The sequence below is a fragment of the Carcharhinus amblyrhynchos genome, chromosome 3 (assembly GCF_965287045.1).
Source record: "Carcharhinus amblyrhynchos chromosome 3, sCarAmb.v2.hapA, whole genome shotgun sequence".
In the NCBI taxonomy this organism is placed as follows: domain Eukaryota; kingdom Metazoa; phylum Chordata; class Chondrichthyes; order Carcharhiniformes; family Carcharhinidae; genus Carcharhinus; species Carcharhinus amblyrhynchos.
The window spans coordinates 56,540,260-56,559,685 of NC_137326.1; the positions used below are offsets into that span (position 1 = coordinate 56,540,260).

General features: G+C 44.2%; 1 protein-coding gene across 6 annotated transcripts in view; it reads left to right on the forward strand.

Moving 5' to 3' along the window:
- The window catches only part of grip2b (glutamate receptor interacting protein 2b), a 357,455-nt gene that overhangs the window by 298,806 nt on the left and 39,223 nt on the right, over positions 1-19,426 (forward strand). For 5 of the 6 annotated variants that reach the window (XM_080184152.1, XM_080184180.1, XM_080184188.1 and 2 more), the window contains 4 exons: positions 5,613-5,799; positions 7,935-8,080; positions 12,167-12,247; positions 17,661-17,730. In XM_080184152.1, coding sequence (XP_080040278.1) covers positions 5,613-5,799; positions 7,935-8,080; positions 12,167-12,247; positions 17,661-17,730 — 484 coding nt within the window. The remainder of the gene's footprint in view (positions 1-5,612; positions 5,800-7,934; positions 8,081-12,166; positions 12,248-17,660; positions 17,731-19,426) is intronic. The other variant, XM_080184161.1, reaches the window with a different exon arrangement.

The following is a 19,426-nucleotide window of genomic DNA, read 5'->3' on the forward strand; positions in this document are numbered from 1 at the left end:
GCTTTCCCTGTTCCCACCAGTCTGGATCTGGGTCAGCTTCAATGAGTCTTAACGGCTACACACCCTCACTGAATACTCGGAATGTCAGAATCTGAGCTCTTAATGAGTTCCCCAGTGACATCCCCAATAGCACGGTGGAGGGCGGCACACTAGCACAGTGGTTAGCACTGCTGCTTCACAGCTCCAGGGACTGGGTTCGATTCCCGGCTTGGGTCACTGTCTGTGTGGAGTTTGCACATTTTCCTCGTGTCTGCGTGGGTTTCCTCTGGGTGCTCAGGCTTCCTCCCAGAGTCCAAAGACGTGAGGGTTAGGTTGATTGGCCATGCTAAAATTGTCCCTTAGTGTCTTGAGATGTGTAGGTTTGAGGGGTTAGCGAGTAAATATGTAGGGAAATGGGGGTAGGACCTGGATGGGATTGTGGTCGGTGCAGACTCAATGGGCCGAAGGGCCTCTTTCTGCACTGTAGGATTTCTATGATTCTGTTATTCGACATCAACACATCCAATCAATTCCATATACCGTGCAATCCCCAACCTGGGTCGCCAACAACACATTCCTTGCTATTTCACGTCCATTCCATCCCAGAGCAGGATTTTCCGGTTCCAACCCACTACGGGAATTCTCACAGGTGGGACGGGAAAATTCCAGGTCCAGTTCAGGATGGGAGAGCTCTGGCCCCTGTCTTCCCTCTTGAGAATGTAAAATATCCCATTGCCAGTCTCTTGAAGAAATGCCAAGGAACTGTTCTGGTTTCCTGGGCCAATTTTCACCTCTCAGTCAAAGATTAAAACAGGCAATCTGGACACTTCCTGTGACCTTCTGATGAGCAAACTGGCTGCATTAAAACAGAGGCTAGGACAGCATTGACTATGAAATCCTTTTGGGTATCCTGAGGTTGTGAAAAGCTCCATACAATTGCAAGTTCTTCTTATTGCTAAGATATCATTGTTTGTACAAAGGAAGAGCCAACACCAGCAAATTGGAATTTTCATCCTTTAAAGGAAGAGATATATCCCAATAAAACATATGAGGGCTCATGAATTCTCACTCCAACCTGTGTCTTCATAAAATGAGGTTAGCTGGGAACAGCAAGAGGGTAGAAAGTGAAGAGTCAGTGCCTCACAACAACTAGTACAAAGAGGTGCTGATGTGGGAGAGCAGACTTACTTTTGCCAATAGTGTAAAATGGTGCTCGCTGTGGGAATTCAAGAATGTCAGCTGGACAGTTTGTTTTGTTTTAGTAGCTGACAGATTCAATATTAGATACTGTGATGCTAGCCCAATTAATTGGGAAGGTTTTAGCAGTTTAATAATGGAAAATTTAATCCAGGGTATCCTATTACCATTCATGAAATGAATGTTGTCCTGCAGGCTCTGCTTACGTGAACATGCTCTGTAGTTACGACATTGTGCTCTATGAAACTAGCAATTACTTTGAGATGAAAAAGCCTAAAACTCAATTCTATTGCAGCTGATGTCAGATAAGAGGAGGGCATTTTGTCAGCCAGTGATTTGATCGTATTGAACTCAGTAGGAGGGCTGGAATTACATATTGCTACAAATGCTTGAGTAATTTAATGCCACTGCAGCCCAGTGTTGAGGGAGTGCTGTACCGTTAGAGATGCTGTCGTTTAGATGAAATATCAAAACGAGGCCCTGTTTTCCTTTTCAGCTGGATATGAAAGATCCCATTGTACTATTTCAGAGGAGGGCAAGGAAATTCTCCTTGGTGTCCTAATCCATATTTATCCCTCAACCAACACTGATAAAAGAGATTGCCTTGACATTATGTGTTGTTGTTTCAATGCTGTATGTGGAGTTCTGGTGTGTACAAATTAGCTTCCTCGTTTCTTACCACAGCGATTACACTTCAAAAGACTTTTGTTAGTTTTTGGAAATCCTGAGGATGCAAACAGCATTAAAGTCATGCCATTCTTTCTTTAATTGACAAAAATATACTTGTTTTGAGTTGCCCTTTCATTCATGGTTTTATTGTTCCAATATTTTGCACTCACTCAAGGTGAAATAACCAACTTGCATTTAGATGAGACCTCGTGACGTCTTCAGGATGTGCAAGGAGCTACATGACCAATGAATTAGACAATGAGGCATTAGTATTCATATTTTGTAAGCAAATGTAGCAACCAATTTCCATACAGCAAGAACCCACAATCCAAAATCACCAATTAATCTGTTATAGAGACGGAAATGTTGTTAATGCATACAAAAATTCTCCATTTCTTTTTAAAATAGTGCTTATGGGATCTTTTGTCTCCACCAATATTGTACCAATCTCATCCAAAGCACATCACTTCCAACAGTGCGGCACCCATTCAACACAGCAGTGAGATCCAGATGAGGGGCTCTGATTTTGAACCCTCCTGATCTGGAGGAGCGCCACCTACTTATCAGAGGAATCTGCCAGTTCAGTCACAGCAGGCATAAAAATGAAGCCACTTTCTCTGTGGAAAAGCCAAAGGATGTTTTGCCAAGCATTATTTTTTATCACAACGTGAGCATTGTTTTAACTCATTACACCCCCCAAAACAGGAATGCAAAGCTACGTCTGACTGAGAGGACAAAGGACTTTGAAAGGATAGTAATGGCTAACCAAATGGTAGATGCAGGATGTGAGTAAGGAAAAGAAACTATTCCAGTTGCAGCTAGATTCAGCAGGAATGCACTCTACTGTTCAGAAGCTCCCTTCACCAAACCAAAGCTGTGTATAATTCACCCTCATTGACTGTCTTAACTGATGAGCTGCACTTATGAGGAGTGATTAAGTAAATTGGCCATATTCTGACTGTCAAAGAGAAGGTTGAGAGGTGACATGATTGCTGTTTTTAACATTTAAGGGATATAGGTTTATGTGATCAGTTGTTTCTTTTGGACCAGATAAACAGAACAAGAGGATTCAGCCTTGGAGGACAATTGAAGTTTAACTAGAGGGGCCAAGATCCTTTTGTGTCTATATTTCTAACTGAGACGATTTGACAACTTATTATTGAAATGCATAACGTTTATTCAGCAACTCATCAAGGCAAAATGTCTCGGAGGGCTTGACATGTGAATTGTTTTTGAACGTTCGATGATTCAATGGGAAAAATCACAAATTTACCAAGTGTCAGTAATGCCCCATCCCTCAATGAGATGAATGACTAGTTAAGCTCCTATTTCTGCTGGCTTTAGGAATGCTGGTCAGGTTACTTAGCAAACTTCCTGGAGGAGTGTCTTTGGAACTTTAACAGCCTTTCGAAGCAATGTAAATAGGAAAGCTCCATTTGTTTAAACGTATGATATAAAACTCATTGAGCATTCACATTTTGTCACTGAATTATGTAATGATTATGATTAATTTTAACAACCTTCCTGTTGAACACATTTGATTGGAAAGGCTTATTACCATCATTAGGATCCTGATTGGGAAGGAGTCACTGAGCCCAGCACTGAGTGAGTGCTCAACTAACCTCCGTAGGTCCTCATTAAATATGAAAGGCATCAGGGATGTTGTCAATTAAATTGGGTTTTAGTTTGACTGTCAGCTTCACTTGACTGTTCTCCACCATTGATATCATTAGTACAAAATTAAATCAACAAGAGGCATAAATTAAAGCTAATCATCATTCTCTATTTCTTTACAGAGTAACCATATCAAGAGTTCCTTTGAAGATTTTGTTCAGTGGGAGGGAAGGAATGAATTTTAGTGACTGCTATTTGATAAACCTTTTTAACCCATAAATTACCAGTACCATAACATGTTTAGTCTAAGATTAAATACTCCAGAAGTGTAGCCAGTGTTGTAACGTGGTAAAAATGAAACAGCCAACTTGTACATTGCAAGAATTATAATTCAAGTCAGAAACTCCAAAGTATTTTGTGAAGTCTGCCTGGATGATATGTTTTGCAACTTGAATTTAGATAGTGTAATAAGTTCTCAGAAGCAAAAGTCCCTTCACCAAAATCCCTTTATTTACAAGTCTGACAGCAGCATACAGAGTGTTTTTCAATTAGCAGCCTGCAGGAGGAGTCCCAGAGGAGCTGACACTCCTGGTTAAATACAAAGAAAGAGGCTCCCTGATTGGCCCATCAATCAGGCCCTTAATCGGTGGTGTTGGGGGGGGGGGGGTGGGCGGTGGTGAGTGGCGGATTCATATTCTAACAGGCCCACCTCAATTGCCTGATTAAAGTCATTACAGCTAGAGTAAACATGAGATATTTCATTTCAGGTATGATTCGAATGACTCAGTAGGGAGCTTTTATCAAACAAAGTTTACTTAAGAATACAGTTAACATAGGAACATTAGCAACAACTTTTACTAATTACAAATAAGGAAAATTAAAAGAACCATTGGATTCTGCAGCTTTCTTCACACACACACACACACACAAGCATTAAGTCAGAACAACTTCCCAAAACACCAGGGAGAGAGAGAGACCAAACACTATATCCAGCCTGAAGTAAAACACTTCTAACTGAAACAGCAGCCAGCAGCCTAAATTGAGAGTAAGAACTCTTGTCACCTGACCTGAGAATCATTCTTCCCCTAACAATTCAAAAGGGCATACCTTCCAGGAAGCCCACTGGACTCAGAATAAAAATAAACAAAACCCCATTTAAACCATTTAAGCAGCAATAAAAGAACTTCTAAGCAGGCAGCCAGTGCCACAACAAACAAAAGGCTGGCCGACAAACTGCAGAAAATGTAATTTTTTAAAAAAATTCTTAAAAGGTATAGTAGCATCATACAAGATCTTACAACAGCATGAATCAGCTTAATGATGTTAGTGTGATTGACACAGGCAAGCTAAGACACCAAGAAGAATAATCATAGATCCCTACAATGGAGAAGGAGGCCATTTGTCCCATCAAGTCTATACCAACTCTCCGGCATCTCACCCAGGCCTCATCCTGTAACCCCATGTATTTACTCGCTAATCCCCTAGGGACACTAAGGCAATTTAGCATGGTCAAGCAACCTAGCCCACACACCTTTGGACCATGGGAGGAAACCAGAAAACCTGAAGGAAATCCACGCAAATACGGGGAGAATGTGCAAACTCCATACAGACAGTGACCTGAGGCCAGGATTGAACCCGGGTCCCTGGCGCTGTGAGGCAGCAATGCTAACCACTGTGCTATATACTGCCTGAAGTTCTGTTGGTGTCCTTTGAAATAGTAGACTTGGAATTCTTAAGGCTTATTTGAGAGGACAAATTAAATATCAGTTTAATGCCTCATTCATAGAACGGCATCTCCGACAGTGCAGTACCCCTTCAGTATGTTTAATTAATTACCAATACTAATAGCGTAATCCAGGGATCAATTGGATCCCCATCACCTAAAGCACTCAGCAGAGATGTGCATGGGCCTCAGTTCACAGACTATAAACTCTGGGATATTGATGGTGCGAGGATGGGAGAAGGTGAGGGGAAGATAAAAGAATTTTGGGGAGTAAGCGGGTGAGGGGCTCAGCAGTTGAGGGGTTCTTGGGCACATTTCTGCTCAGTCCACTACATAAGGTATCAACAGGGATGCTGCTGAAGAACAGTTGTACTTACTATACCAAGCACTAGTCTGACTGATGATTCATTCTGCTCTTTTTACTCTCCAGTGTCACTAACCTCGAGTACGATAGGCCCAGGAGGGCAGATCGTGCACACAGAGACAACGGAAATCTTCCTGAAAGGTGATCCGCTGAACGGATTTGGATTGCAGCTTCAGGGAGGCATCTTTGCCACTGAACCCCTCTCGTCTCCACCACTCATACGCTTTATTGATCCAGACAGTCCAGCTGAAAGGTTAGAAGGCATCCTGACATTATTACCCGTCAACGGCTAATAACAGAAAGAAACAATAAAAAACAGCTTGCATTTATATAATGTGGGTGTAATAATATTTCCCCAAGGAGTTTCATGACGGCAGCATTGCCTAGCAAAATGTGACACTGACACACATGAGGAATTATTAGGACAGGTGGCTAAAAGCTGGCTCAGTGAGGAATGTCTTAGAGACAGAGGAAGAAGTAGAGAGGTTTAGAAACAGAATCCCAGCACTCAGGGCCCAGGATGCTGAAGACACAGCCACCAGTGATGAAGTGATTAAAATACAGGGATTCTCCAGACAGCCGAATTGGAGGAGTGCAAGTATCTCAGGGGATTGTCAGGCTGAAGGAGGAGGACACGGAAATAGGAAAGTTGAGAGGGGACTGGAAGATGCAGCATCAAACCCATCTGGGGAAAAGGTGCTGATGTGACAGAATATTTTGTGTTTCGCCAGTTGCTGTTCAAGCCTTGGTTGCCAGCTCAGTGACAGAGAAATTCCATTGAAATGAAATACTATTGAGTAAATAAGGTACAACAATTTGCTCAGTAATTAGTTAGTTGTGTTAATTATTATAATTAAATGCCTGTATATTTTCCATTATGATTCACTTGGCGCTTGAGTCAAATTGCTACCTGGCATTGAAGGGACCATACAGTGTCAGTACTTAGAATCAGTTTGCAACTATATGACACACTCAATCCATCCATCACAAATGGTGGTAGCAGATTGAAATCCCAAGCACGAAATGAAAGACTTGATGTCACATCACATTGGAGGATCAAGCCTTGTCATCTGTTTAGAAATCTGACTGTGTTGGTTCAGCGTGCCAATACTTGTGAGTGATTAAAGGGACCAGAGCATAGTAACTAGGCTGACACTCCCAGTACAATACAGAGGGAACGCTGCACTACTGAGGTGCCATCTTTAACCTGAACCTTAATTGAACTCACAAGAGGGTGTAAAGAAGGCCATTACACCAATGTTTCTTCAAAGTTGCAAGGGTGCACAGCCACACAACGAGTTAGATGCGATGCCACCGTGCAGCAAAAAGCCAGTGTTCTCTTTAAGACATGCACATACTTGGCTATATGTAGCAATCTTAAAGGGACCATGCAATGCCAAAAAAGAAAACCACAGGTAGTCTGCAAGAAAGAAAAATTAGAGGAAACATAGAGGCAACACATTGAAAGAGAGCTGACCAATATTTATACTTCAGCAACACCTTTAAAACAGCATATCTGACAATTATCACACTGATCTTAGTAGGGATCTTGCTGTGCAGTTTCACTGTCACATCTCCTCCATTATAATAATAATGACACTTCAAAGAAAAATGTACTTAGTCGTCTATAAAACCCTCTGACACAACTTGAGATTGTAAAAGAAGCTATATAAATGCAAGTTTTTCTTCTTTCTTTAGTAATCCAGAGACCTGGACTATTAATCCTGAGAGCGTGAGTTCAAATCCCACCATTTCAGTTTAAGAATTTGATTTCAGTTAAAACAAATCTGTAAAGGAGGAGTTGCGATCAGTAAAAGTAATCATGAAACTGCCAGGTTGTCACCATCCCCAACTGGTTGATGCAGCTCCTTAAGGGAAGGAAACCCACCATCCTTACTCAGTCTAGCCTATAGCCAGCCTCACCAATATGGTTGGCATATAAATGCCCTCTGAAGTGGACTAGCAGGCCCCTCAAGTTTGGGCAACTTAGGGATGAGCTTGGCCCCATGGCACCATCTGTAGAAGAACAAAGGCGTTCTTCCTGCTGTCTCGGCCAATATTTATCCTTCAAACAAACAGCAATTAAGTAATTTATCTGGTTATTTGTTTCATTGCTTTGTGGGATCTTGCTGTCTGATAAGTTTCCTACATTACAACTGTGATGTTACCTGAAAAGTGTTTCATTGGCTGTAGAATAATTTTTGTCATCCTGAAGTCATGAATGGCACTATATAAATGCTGATCGAGCAAAGGATTTGATCCCTCTGTATGTGGTATCTAAGCAGAAGGCTATAGGCCTGGTTCCCATGGCCGCAGGTAACATTTTTCTTTCTTCTTTTATCATTTTCCTCCCCCTCAAAATTTTTGACTGGCACTTTCTGGGTCCAGATGTGGACTTGTGCAGGTGGGTGACCGAGTACTTTCCATCAACGGCATGCCAACCGAGGATGGGACCCTTGAGGAGGCCAACCAACTGTTGCGAGATGCAGCTCTCTCAAACAAAGTTACCCTGGAGATAGAATTCGATGTGGCAGGTAGGTTGCAATTTGGAGGAGTGTTTGAAACCTGCCTGTGAGATCCAGAGCAGTAAAATAAATAACTGAGTGGAATTCCTGTCAAGCTGAGAGTTATGATGTGGGTATGCCGGCGTTGGACTGGCGTAAACACAGTAAAAAGTCTGACAACACCAGGTTTTAGTCCAACCTATTTATTTGATAATATTCTCACTAGCTTTCGAGGGGACAGCCTCTTCGTCAGGTGAATGGAGAGTTCTGGCCTCAGACAGAGCATATAAAGCACAGATAGTTTAGAGATTACTGATTAGAATGCGAATCCTTACACCTAACCTGCTGTTCAAGACCTGAAGTGGCTGATAATGTGAGTGGAAGGAGCACTGATCACAGGTTACAGAGATGTGTATTGTCTCCAGACAGTACAGTAAGTGAGGTTTTGCAAACCCAGGCAAGTCACGGGGGTTACAGATAGTGCGACATGAACCCAAGATCCCTGTTGAGACCGTCCTCATGTGTGCGGAACTTGGCTATCAGTCTCTGTTCAGCGACTCTGCGCTGTCGTGTGTCGTGAAGGCCGCCTTGGAGAATGCTTACCCGAAGGTCAGAGGCTGAATGCCCGTGACCACTGAAGTGTTCGCCAACAGGAAGGGAACAGTCTTGCCTGGTGACTGTCGAGCGATGTTCATTCATCCGTTGTCGTAGCGTCTGCATGGTCTCCCCAATGTACCATGCTTCAGGACATCCTTTCTTGCAACGTATCAGGTAGACAATGTTGGCCGAGTTGCAAGAGTATTTACCATGTACCTGGTGGATGGTATTCTCACGTGTGATGATGGTGTCCACCATCATCACACGTGAGAATACCATCCACCAGGTACATGGTAAATACTCTTGCAACTCGGCCAACATTGTCTACCTGATACGTTGCAAGAAAGGATGTCCTGAAGCATGGTACATTGGGGAGACCATGCAGACGCTACGACAACGGATGAATGAACATCGCTCGACAGTCACCAGGCAAGACTGTTCCCTTCCTGTTGGCGAACACTTCAGTGGTCACGGGCATTCAGCCTCTGACCTTCGGGTAAGCATTCTCCAAGGCGGCCTTCACAACACACGACAGCGCAGAGTCGCTGAGCAGAGACTGATAGCCAAGTTCCGCACACATGAGGACGGTCTCAACAGGGATCTTGGGTTCATGTCGCACTATCTGTAACCCCCGTGACTTGCCTGGGTTTGCAAAACCTCACTTACTGTACTGTCTGGAGACAATACACATCTCTTTAAACTGTGATCAGTGCTCCTACCACTCACATTGTCAGCCACTTCAGGTCTTGAACAGCAGGTTAGGTGTAAGGATTCGCATTTTAATCAGTAATCTCTAAACTGTCTGTGCTTTATATGCTCTGTCTGAGGCCAGAACTCTCCATTCACCTGACGAAGAGGCTGTCCCCTCGAAAGCTAGTGAGAATATTATCAAATAAATAGGTTGGACTAAAACCTGGTGTTGTCAGACTTTAAGCTGAGAGTTAACATGGCTGATACGCTGTGACTAGCACTGACTATTGAGGAGTTACAAAGAAGGCCAGAGACTGTTACTGGCAATATGCAAACAGTGCAGGAGAGTTTTTAGTTGAAGTCAAATCTAGTATGAATGCGAGACTTGAAGCCTTTGGGTGCAAGGTGTCTACGTCATGGGTTATACATCACGCTAGTGAATCCTGGCAATCAAACCCACTTAGCCCAGATGAGCCAGACCTGTCCTGTACCCTGTTTGAGGCATTTGGAAAGGAGCTGTCCCTCAGTCTGTGGGTTCATTAGTCAGATAAATCCTGCCTCAGAGATCATTTGATATCAGCAACCTAATCTATCCACAGCTAATGGGATCCCAGAGCTTCCTGTGCCTGGAGCATGTGACAGCTTTTCAGGCTTAGAGCTTGGCATACCCCACATCAGGTCTTAAACAATGGAAACAGAAAGCAGCTTGAACACAGAGAGGTTGAGAATGGAGGTTTGCCTCTGGTACACCGGCCCTCCATTTAAATGTTCCATATTCCTTGTTGGACCTATATATAGATCATCATGGAATTACACAATTGTTACGGTGCAAAAGGAGGCCATTTGGCCCATCATGTCTACGCTGGATGATCTCACTGTTCCTCAGTTTATGTTGAGAGGTCGAGTGCAGGCCTTGCTGACGGTTTGTTCAGCGGGCGAGTCCTGTCGCTCTCGGACACTGTGTACCTCTCCCTCCAGCATCCCTTGTCTGCTGAGAAGCTGAGATGAATAGACAGGACCTGAGAACACTGGCCCTGCTAACTACTCATCCAGCCACAGAACAGGTCACATCTGACATGCGATTCATCAGCAAAGGAGCCACTTTCCAATGCTCTGTGTTTCCCAATAACTCCTCCTTTCAATGGGTATTGGTCAGTAGGAATGTGGATTTGAGGCCACAATCAGACCACCCATGATCTTACTGAATGGGGAGCAGCCCGAGGGGTTGAATGGGCTTCTCCTTTTCCTAATTTGTGTGTTCTCTAGAGTGTGGTCACCAAATCTGATTGGACTGATCCTTGGAGATCACATGGCCACTTCCCTCTGACCATCCCATCTGGTCAAACTCCCTTCTTTCTCCATCTCCAATTCTTTATATCTAAAATGTAAGCTAATCCTTCTCTAGGACAACTAAGAATGGGCAGTAAACGCTGGCCTAGCCAGCTATGCCCATGTCCCATGAATGAATAAAGCTAAATAAAATAAAACTGTTCAAAGAAACTGTTGTAAATAAAACCATGATTTTTAATTTAATGGTCCTGCTGGTTTTCCTGCTTGTTTGGTGGAAGCAATGCCTTTCATATTGGAGATTCCAGGGCGATCCTGGTAAGTTGGCTTCCCTACTCTTAAACAGTGCTGCCATATGCTTAGCTGGCAACTCTCCCTGGCACTGAACCCAACTGGCTTTTCTTCATGTGTGAGCCTCAGCAATAAGTGCTGGATCACCACTCTGCCTGGATAGAGTCTTCACTGACAGGAGAGTCAGTGACCTGAGGGAAGAGATTTCAATAAAATTGGGCAATTGAACTAAAGGGGGAGACAGGAGGAAGAGAAATTGTTTCCACCTTCCAATGGTGGTGGAAGCATATTGAATCATAACTGATGGAGGGAATTGATTCTAAATAAGAAATGTTAGCAGGGTGTAGGGAAAATGACAGGGGGAAGGGGAGCGAATGGACTGCCCTTAAAGAACAGACAATGGGCCGAATGGCCCTCTCCTCCACTGCAAGATTCTACAATTAGTTCCATGATTCTAGATTCCATTTGCTGGATGCATAAACACATAGTTTAAAAAAACTCAGCAATTGCTGTCTGAGGTCTCAGTATTTGAACATTTAATATACTGGATGGTAATTTTCCATAACAGTATTTTAGGGAAGGAATCAATCTGAAATATAAAGCTTGTCTTGATAATGATGACCATGAAACTATCATCGATTGTTCTAAATAACCAGCTGGCTCACTAATGTCCTTTGGAGAAGGGAATCTGCTGTCCTTACCTGGTCTGGCTTACATGTGGCTCCAGACCCACAGCAATGTGGTTGACATTTACTGGCCCTCTGAAATGGCCTAGCAAGCCACTCAGTTCAAGGGTAATTAGGGATGGGCAGCAAATGTTGGCGCAGCCAGCGACACCCACATCCCATGAAAGAATAAAGAATTAACTGGTTAAAGTAAAGAAGCTGTGTTAAACTAGTGGGCACAAGAATGTTATACCAATGTGTTAAATATTCACAAAATAAACACTAAAAATACTCGGCAGATCTGGCAACATCTGTGGGGAGAGAAAGAGTTAATATTTCAGGTTGACAAACTAAAATTAACACAGATTTTCTCTCTCTACAGGTATTGCCTGACTTGCTGAGTATTTCCAGCATTTTCTGTTTTTATTTCAGATTTCCAGCATTATTTTGTTTTCCCAAGTCATCAATTCTGGGGAGTCAAACTAAGTCAAGTACAGAGTACATTCACTGTAGACACTTTGGTTTCATTGGCTAAAAAATCTGGGCACCTTATGTGGCTTCTTTTGCCTGTGTTTCTCTTCTGCAGAATCTGTTATTCCCAGTAGTGGAACCTTCCATGTGAAACTGCCCAAGAAGAGAGGGGTCGAGCTTGGAATTACCATCAGCTGTGAGTAGAATCTTGCCATCCTCATTCCAGATGTATAGAGCTGGGAGAAGTTGGAGTAATGGTAATGTCATTAGTCTGGTAATCCAGAGACCTCAGGCTAATAGTCTGAGGACTTGGGTTTAAATCCCACCCCCCCAGTTGCTTCCATCAACATTAATAAATCTGGAATTGAAAACTAACCTCAGTAATTATCAATTGTCTTAAAAATGTATCTGCTTCACTCATGTCCTTTAGGAAACGAAGGAAGTTTTTCTCTTTTACCCCACAGGTGCATTGGTCCACCTTGTTGTCAAACGAGGGGCGTACACGCGGTGGGTCGTGCGTGGGCTGCTCTTGGATGTTTCGAGAGTGGCCTAGTACTTCGCGTCATTTGTGTATGCTTAAAACTGGACCAGCAGATGGGCACCACGACAGCTCGGTGACTATCACTGCTAGCTGTGCAGACACATGGATTTGGGCCTGTGTCTGTGGGAGTTTGCGCATTCTCCCTGTGGTTGCGTGGGTTTCCTCCGGGTGCTCCGGTTTCCTCCCACACCCCAAAGATGTGCTCTTAGGCTGATTGGTGTAACAAATTGTCCCTAAATTATTCTCCCCTCAATCTGGTTTCCAACGTGGGGTGCCATAAGCATAGACATGGGTCAAGGGTGGAAGAGGAAAGGCACAATGTTAAAATGGCGGCGCGGGCTCGTTGGGTCAAAGGGCCTGTTTCCCGTGCTGTGTTGTTCTTTGTTCTTTGTTCTTCTTTGAAATCTGCCATCCTTACCTGGTCTGGCCTACTGTGACTCCAGATCCACAATAATGTGATTGACTCTTAACTGCCCTCTGAAATGGCTGAGCAAATGCCCTCAGTTCAAGGGGCAATTAAGGAAGGGCAATAAATTCTGGTCTTGCAAGTGACACCCGCATCCCACAAGAGGGAAAAGATGTGAGGAATGCCTGCTCCTGTAGATGAATGAATCAATTTGTACTTTTATTGCATTGCCCTTAACCCAAAGGCTCAGGGTATTTCATGCATTGCCTTAGGGAGTGCCGTGTTTGTTGAGATGTTAGATTTCAAGATGAGATGTTAAACCCTGGCTTCTCTGAGCTGGTAAATTTCCCGCCTGATATTTATCAGTCAACCAAAAACAGATAACCTGATCATTTATTTTACTGCTGGTTGTGGGAGCTTGCTGTGCGCAGAGTGGTTGCTGTATTTCCTACATGACAGCAGTGACTGCACTCCAGGATGTATTTCATTGATTGCGATGTGTTCTGGATACACTGTGGAGGTGAAAGCCATGATGTAGGTGCCAGCCTTTCACTCCTGGCAGATTTGATTGAGGATTAGAGGGGTGAATGGAATGAGAGAATCTGTTCCTCCTGTACCTTGGATAATGGACAGATTGATTTCACTTTGCTAATCCAATGTTTCTGCAACTGTTTATTCCACTCCTGATCTCAATTTAAAATTGATAAAGGAACTACTGTAACGATTTTACAGTTTATTTATTAGTGTCACAGGTAAGGCTTACAGTAACACTGCAACGAAGTTACTGTGAAAATCCCCTAGTTGCCACACTCCGGCATCTGTTCGGGTACCTTAAGGGAGAACTTAGCATGGCCAATGCACTTAAACAACACAGTCTTTCGGACCGTGGGAAGAAACCGGAGGAAACCCATGCAGTCGCAGGGAGAACGTGCACACAGTGACCCAAACCCGGAATTGAACCCGGGTCTCTGGCTTGTGGGGCAGCGGTGCTAACCACCATGCCACCGTGGCTTCTGGTTCAGTGATGCCATAGCAATAAGCTGGGCCAGGCAGGTTAGTAGTGAACCTTAGCCCAGGTACCTGAGTTAACTTGCACAGGATGCCAACTAACAGACCTCCAGATGAACATCAGAAGGATGGAAGCCATGGTTTTTTTTGTCCCAGCTGGGATTTCTTCAGTTTCATTCCCACTTCGTCACTGAGTCTTTATTGGTTATCCGTGAAAACCCATAACCAGGGGTTTACTTACATTCCAGCTAAGCTGCACTGATGGAGCAGAACTAGCTCCAAATAAATTCCTGGCCATAAATCTTGCCCTGACTCCATCGCCCTCGTCAAATGTTTAATCAGCTTGGACTAGGCTGAATTAACTGAGACATCCTGCTCCATTCAGGCCTTTAATCTCCAACCTAACACTCTGGCCACAATTTTCCTGACTGTTCCCAGCAGCGGGATCTTCCAGTTCTGCTGACGATGAACCTGCTGCTGTGGGTTTCCTGGCAACAGTGGGTGCATATGATGGGAAACTCTATTATACATTGGCTACATTGACCGACGGCAGGCTGCCTCCACATCACAAAATACATCACAGGATGCATGGGAAATCCCACCCTCTTACCTATCACCATCGTGTCCATGTCCCAGTGGTTTTGGCCCTTCATTACGGCCATTGGCTCAAACCCTATCCCTGTATTTCTCACCAATCGATTTCTCCAGCACTGCTGTTCCCCACTTCCAATCCTTTGTTCTTTTAAATCTGCAACTTACCCAGTATTTATCTACCTGCATCCTGTCCTGCACTAAATCCTGCACCTTCTTATCTCTGTAACCACCCTCCAGCTTTATGACCCTGCAGACCTGTTATATCCCATCACTCCCCCAACTCCTTCCCCTACCTCCACACTCAGTGTTTTGCCGTAGGTGGTACAGCCTTTAGCTACCATGGCCCTACATTCTGGAATTCCCTCCCTAAGACCTTACACCACTTCATCTCTCTCTGTCCTTCTTGAAAATCCCTCTTAAAGCCCATCCTTTCAACCAAGCTTCAGAGTGGCTTCCCCAACTTCCCTCTCAGTGATTCATCACTCATCCTGTTGCTCCTTATATGCAGAGTTAGATTTACAGATTCTTCAACACAAGTGCCAATTTAGAAAGGTGAAAAGATCAGTATCTTGTTTCTCCTCTCACCCCCACTGATGGTCTGGAAGGAAAATGCATTTTGAAATGGCGTCACCACATAACATATTGGAAAGTAAGAAAGGGATAACAGCCTTGTCTTCCGACAGGAAGATGTATGGCATATTCACAGACTGGCTACAGCATAGCAGGAGGCAACTCGGTCCATCGTATCGGTGTTAGCTCTGTGAAGGAGCATTTCACCCAGTGCTACTCCCCCTGCCTTCTCCCTGTAGCCCTATTTATTCCGTTATAGATAATAATCCAGTTCCACCTGGAATGCCTCAATTGAATCATTTTGCATCCACAATTCAGCCACTGGAGAGCCAGTGTTTGAGGGCAACATTCTCCGCTGATCCAATGGGCCACAGCTTCCTGCACTTGAGGAACAATAATCATTCCCGCCTGCAGGAACGAGATCAGTAAAAAAAAGAGCAGCACAACATGGGGAAAGAGTTAATGCAGGAGAAGATTCTGAAGTTGCAGCATGCAATCTAATAATCGAGAATGATTCTTGTGAGTATTTCTTTCATAGAGAGATAATGAACCTAAGAAGTATGGATTCCGAGCTTCCCCCACGCTCTCAGGCAGCACGTTCCAGATCCTAACCACTCACTAGTAAAGTTTCCCTCACGTCACCATTGCTTCTTTAGGCAATTAACTCAAATCTGCTGTCCTTTGCTGTTTCTGAACTTCATCCAAACACATTCCATATCTCATTCCTGATCCTTTTGCCAAAGGGAACAGTTTCTCCCTATCTACTCTGCCCAGACACCTCGTGAGTTTCAATCCCTGTATCAAATCTCCTCTCAGCCTTCTCTTCTCCAGAAAGAACAGTCCCGATCTTTCCAACCTATCAATAATCCTCAGTTAGACTTGAGAAAGAGATTTTCTGTGTGTAGTCCCTTTCTCTATAGAACCTTAAAATTACTGGGGCAGGGGGAGGGGAGCTGAGTTTACCTGCTCTCCATAATATGTAGAAGGTTCTAGATTTTTCCATGATGGTTCTGGCAATTCAATGAGATTTTAATTGTTAGGTGGCTCGGTGAGCTATTGGATACAGGATACATGTAATGAGGGATTTCTGTGAGATTATGAGAGGTGAAGGATAGCACTGTTGTGGAGGATTGCAGACAACAGCCTCTCAGTGCATATGGATTTTGAGTCAGGTTTTCTGGCTGCATTATTGAAGCAAATGCCGACTGAGATATCTCAGCTAGGAATTGTTACCCTGTCATTCCCATTGTAAGCCAATCAGTCAAACAAAAGCTCTGCAGGAAAATCCAGACCTGTATTTGCTCTCCTCACTGCCTTTTGCCTGGAATCCATACTTCTCGGGTTGTTTATCTCCCTATGAATTGCACAAGGGTCATTCTCCACTATTGGATTGCACGCCGCAATTTCAGAACCTTCTGCTGCATTAACTCCTTCCCCACTTTGATGCCGCTTTTAAAAATTTCATTCTCGCAGACGGGAATGAATGTTGTTCCTCAAGTACAGGAAACTGTGTTATGCACAGGCCCACTGGATCACACACTGACTCTTCAGTGACTAAACTGTGGATGCAAAATGATCCACACTTGGCAAACTGTGGGATCTTCCTGTGCCCCAGTTGACACTCCCATTTTTGCAATAGTGACTATGCCCCGCTGCCTCACGGCTACAGAGGGCACCCTGCACTGTTGGAGGTGTCATCTTTTGGGTGCTCTTTCTGAAAGGGGCTTCCATTCTCTCTGCCTGTACCACTGGGTGTGAAAGGCCACGAGGTCTTATTTGACAATGGGCAGGTGAGGTGTTGGCAAGTAAGCAGCTCTTGATCAACCCCACATGAAACTGGTTAACTGGTCATGCTGCCTACTGGCTGGCAGATCTCTGTGGAGAGATTGGACTTCACAGTTATTCATTGTATGTGAAAGAGTTAAAAATCACACAGGTTTAAAAATTACATAAGCTGCAAGATGAACCTCAGTCACATGGGGAAAGCTACGTGCAAATGACAGGTTTTGATTAAAGTAAGCCCAGATAAGGCTCAAGGACTATCTAATTGAATGATGTGCAGCTGCTGATCATGTCTGCCCATTAGAACAAGGAACAATGGAAATTGAGGTTGAGATATTACTGGTCAGAGATATAGCTACCATTTCTTGACGCTGTAACGTGCACAAGTTTTAATTGGACATTATACCCTTATGTATGATGATGTAACCATAATTATGATTGGATAGAGATAACTCCTATTCGTCTGCTGGTATCTGCTAATTACTTGTAATTGAAGCCGAGACTTTAATTGCCAACATATTTCTGAATTTTTCATTCTGAAAGCACTGCATGGATATTCAGAGTCTTGAAGCTGGTTATAGCAAAGTTCATCTTGAAACCATTTGAGGGGAACGATTGTTTCTAAATACAAGAAAACCATCATAACAGCCCCTAACAGATGTCCTGTCCTTTGGCTTGATTGATTCATGCAATGTATTTTCTGTTCAGCAGCTGTCAGCCGGAAGCTTGGGGATCCACTGATTATATCTGATATTAAAAAGGGGAGTGTAGCACACCGGTAGGTACCTGTTCCTCATTTGATGCATGTACTGGCAGCCTGTTAATGTTGAGATTTCCCACATTGTGCCAAGAGTGTTTGGATAACTTTACTCTGCATGTAAAGCCATCCACCTTCAACACAGGATATGTGACTTTCACAATGTTCTGGTCCACTAACTTGCTATCTTCACCTGATGTTGGTCTATATGTGATCCCTGAGAATGATCTTATTAAAGAATTTGGTGCTACTCTACGCTGAGGTAGGCTTTGTCAGCTGAGTGCGGTCTCCCAACTCGAGAGGATCCTGCTCCCCACACCCTTCCCCCCACCCTCCATGCTCTCAGTGAGCTGAACCTGAGACAGATGCATTTTAATCACACATCACGTTCAGTCTTTCTCAAATGTGCTTCCTCGATAATCTCCCTACCACGCATCCTCCACACCACCCCCCCAACCAACCCCACACACACACCTCACCACTGTATCACACATCTGGGAATTTCCTTGTTTAATGACGGTGATCTCTATATGGTGCTGGTCATCCTCTTGTACCATGTCCCACACGAGGACTTCCCTCAGAATAGTTGACACTGAGTTCCCACTTCCCGCCTGACTGACAGCAGTTAACCCAGCTTCACTGGAAATGGGACGTGAGACCCGGTGCATGAAATTGAGCCTGTGAGAGAGAGCCCCGTCCGATCCTCTTGATGAGACCGTGCAAATTATCAATGGAACTCCAGTCAACAGACAAGCTGACCAAGAGGCATGGGATGAAGGTTGGAGAGGTTTGGAGGTGACCAGTAAAGGAATAATGATATGTGACTCTCAGAAGAGAGGAAATTCAGAAGAAGCAGAAGGTGCAGGATCAGAAAAGACCAATGCAATCCATTTAGGCAGGCCCAAAGTACCAAGCATTCCATACCATCCAAAACCTTATCCGCTGTGTACTGCATTTGCTGATACTTCCCCATTTCTGCTGCATACATGACTGGTGACCAATCCCTGATGTAGGAAAGTCAGGTGGTAGTGAGCACACACTGTGACTGATTGGTGGACAGTCCTGGCAGCCGTTGCCAGGGCCTGCCGTGCTCCTGGAATGCCATATTTGGTTTCTGGGGGATTGAGACCAATTCCAAGTATCTCCCAATTGCAGAGGGCTGCAGCTCTCACCGAAACCCTATCTGCAGGCTCATGAGCCAAAGCAGATGGTCTGGGCATTCTCACATTGCTGTTCGTGGGATCTTGCTGTGCACACGTTGGCTGCTGAATTTCCTACATCAGAACAGTGACTGGACATCAAAAGTATTTGATTGGCTGTAAAGTTTCATGGGATTGAGGCTGCAAAAACTGCTATGCAAGCAAGTATGGTTCCCTTGCAAAATGCATTGGCCTGGATTATACATGAGGGCATTGCGACTGCTGCTGCTTAAAATCTGGTGTGATGATATCAGACTGTGATCCCAATGGTCTCCAGACGCCCCCCAGCCCCTTGCCACTCCATTTCCTCAAGTGCCCAACCCCTGCCTGGCCAAAAGTCCCAGATTGAGCTGAATCTGGAGCCTCCAGGATCCATTGCTGTCTTCCTGAGCCTCCTTGCAATCCCCTCAGATAGGAAAACCAGTTTGGACCAGGATTATTATTTCCTCATTTTATTGGGTTTTTTTCCCTTCAAGGCCCCAGAGTGTTGACAACTGTTGGAACAGCTGGAGCTGTCA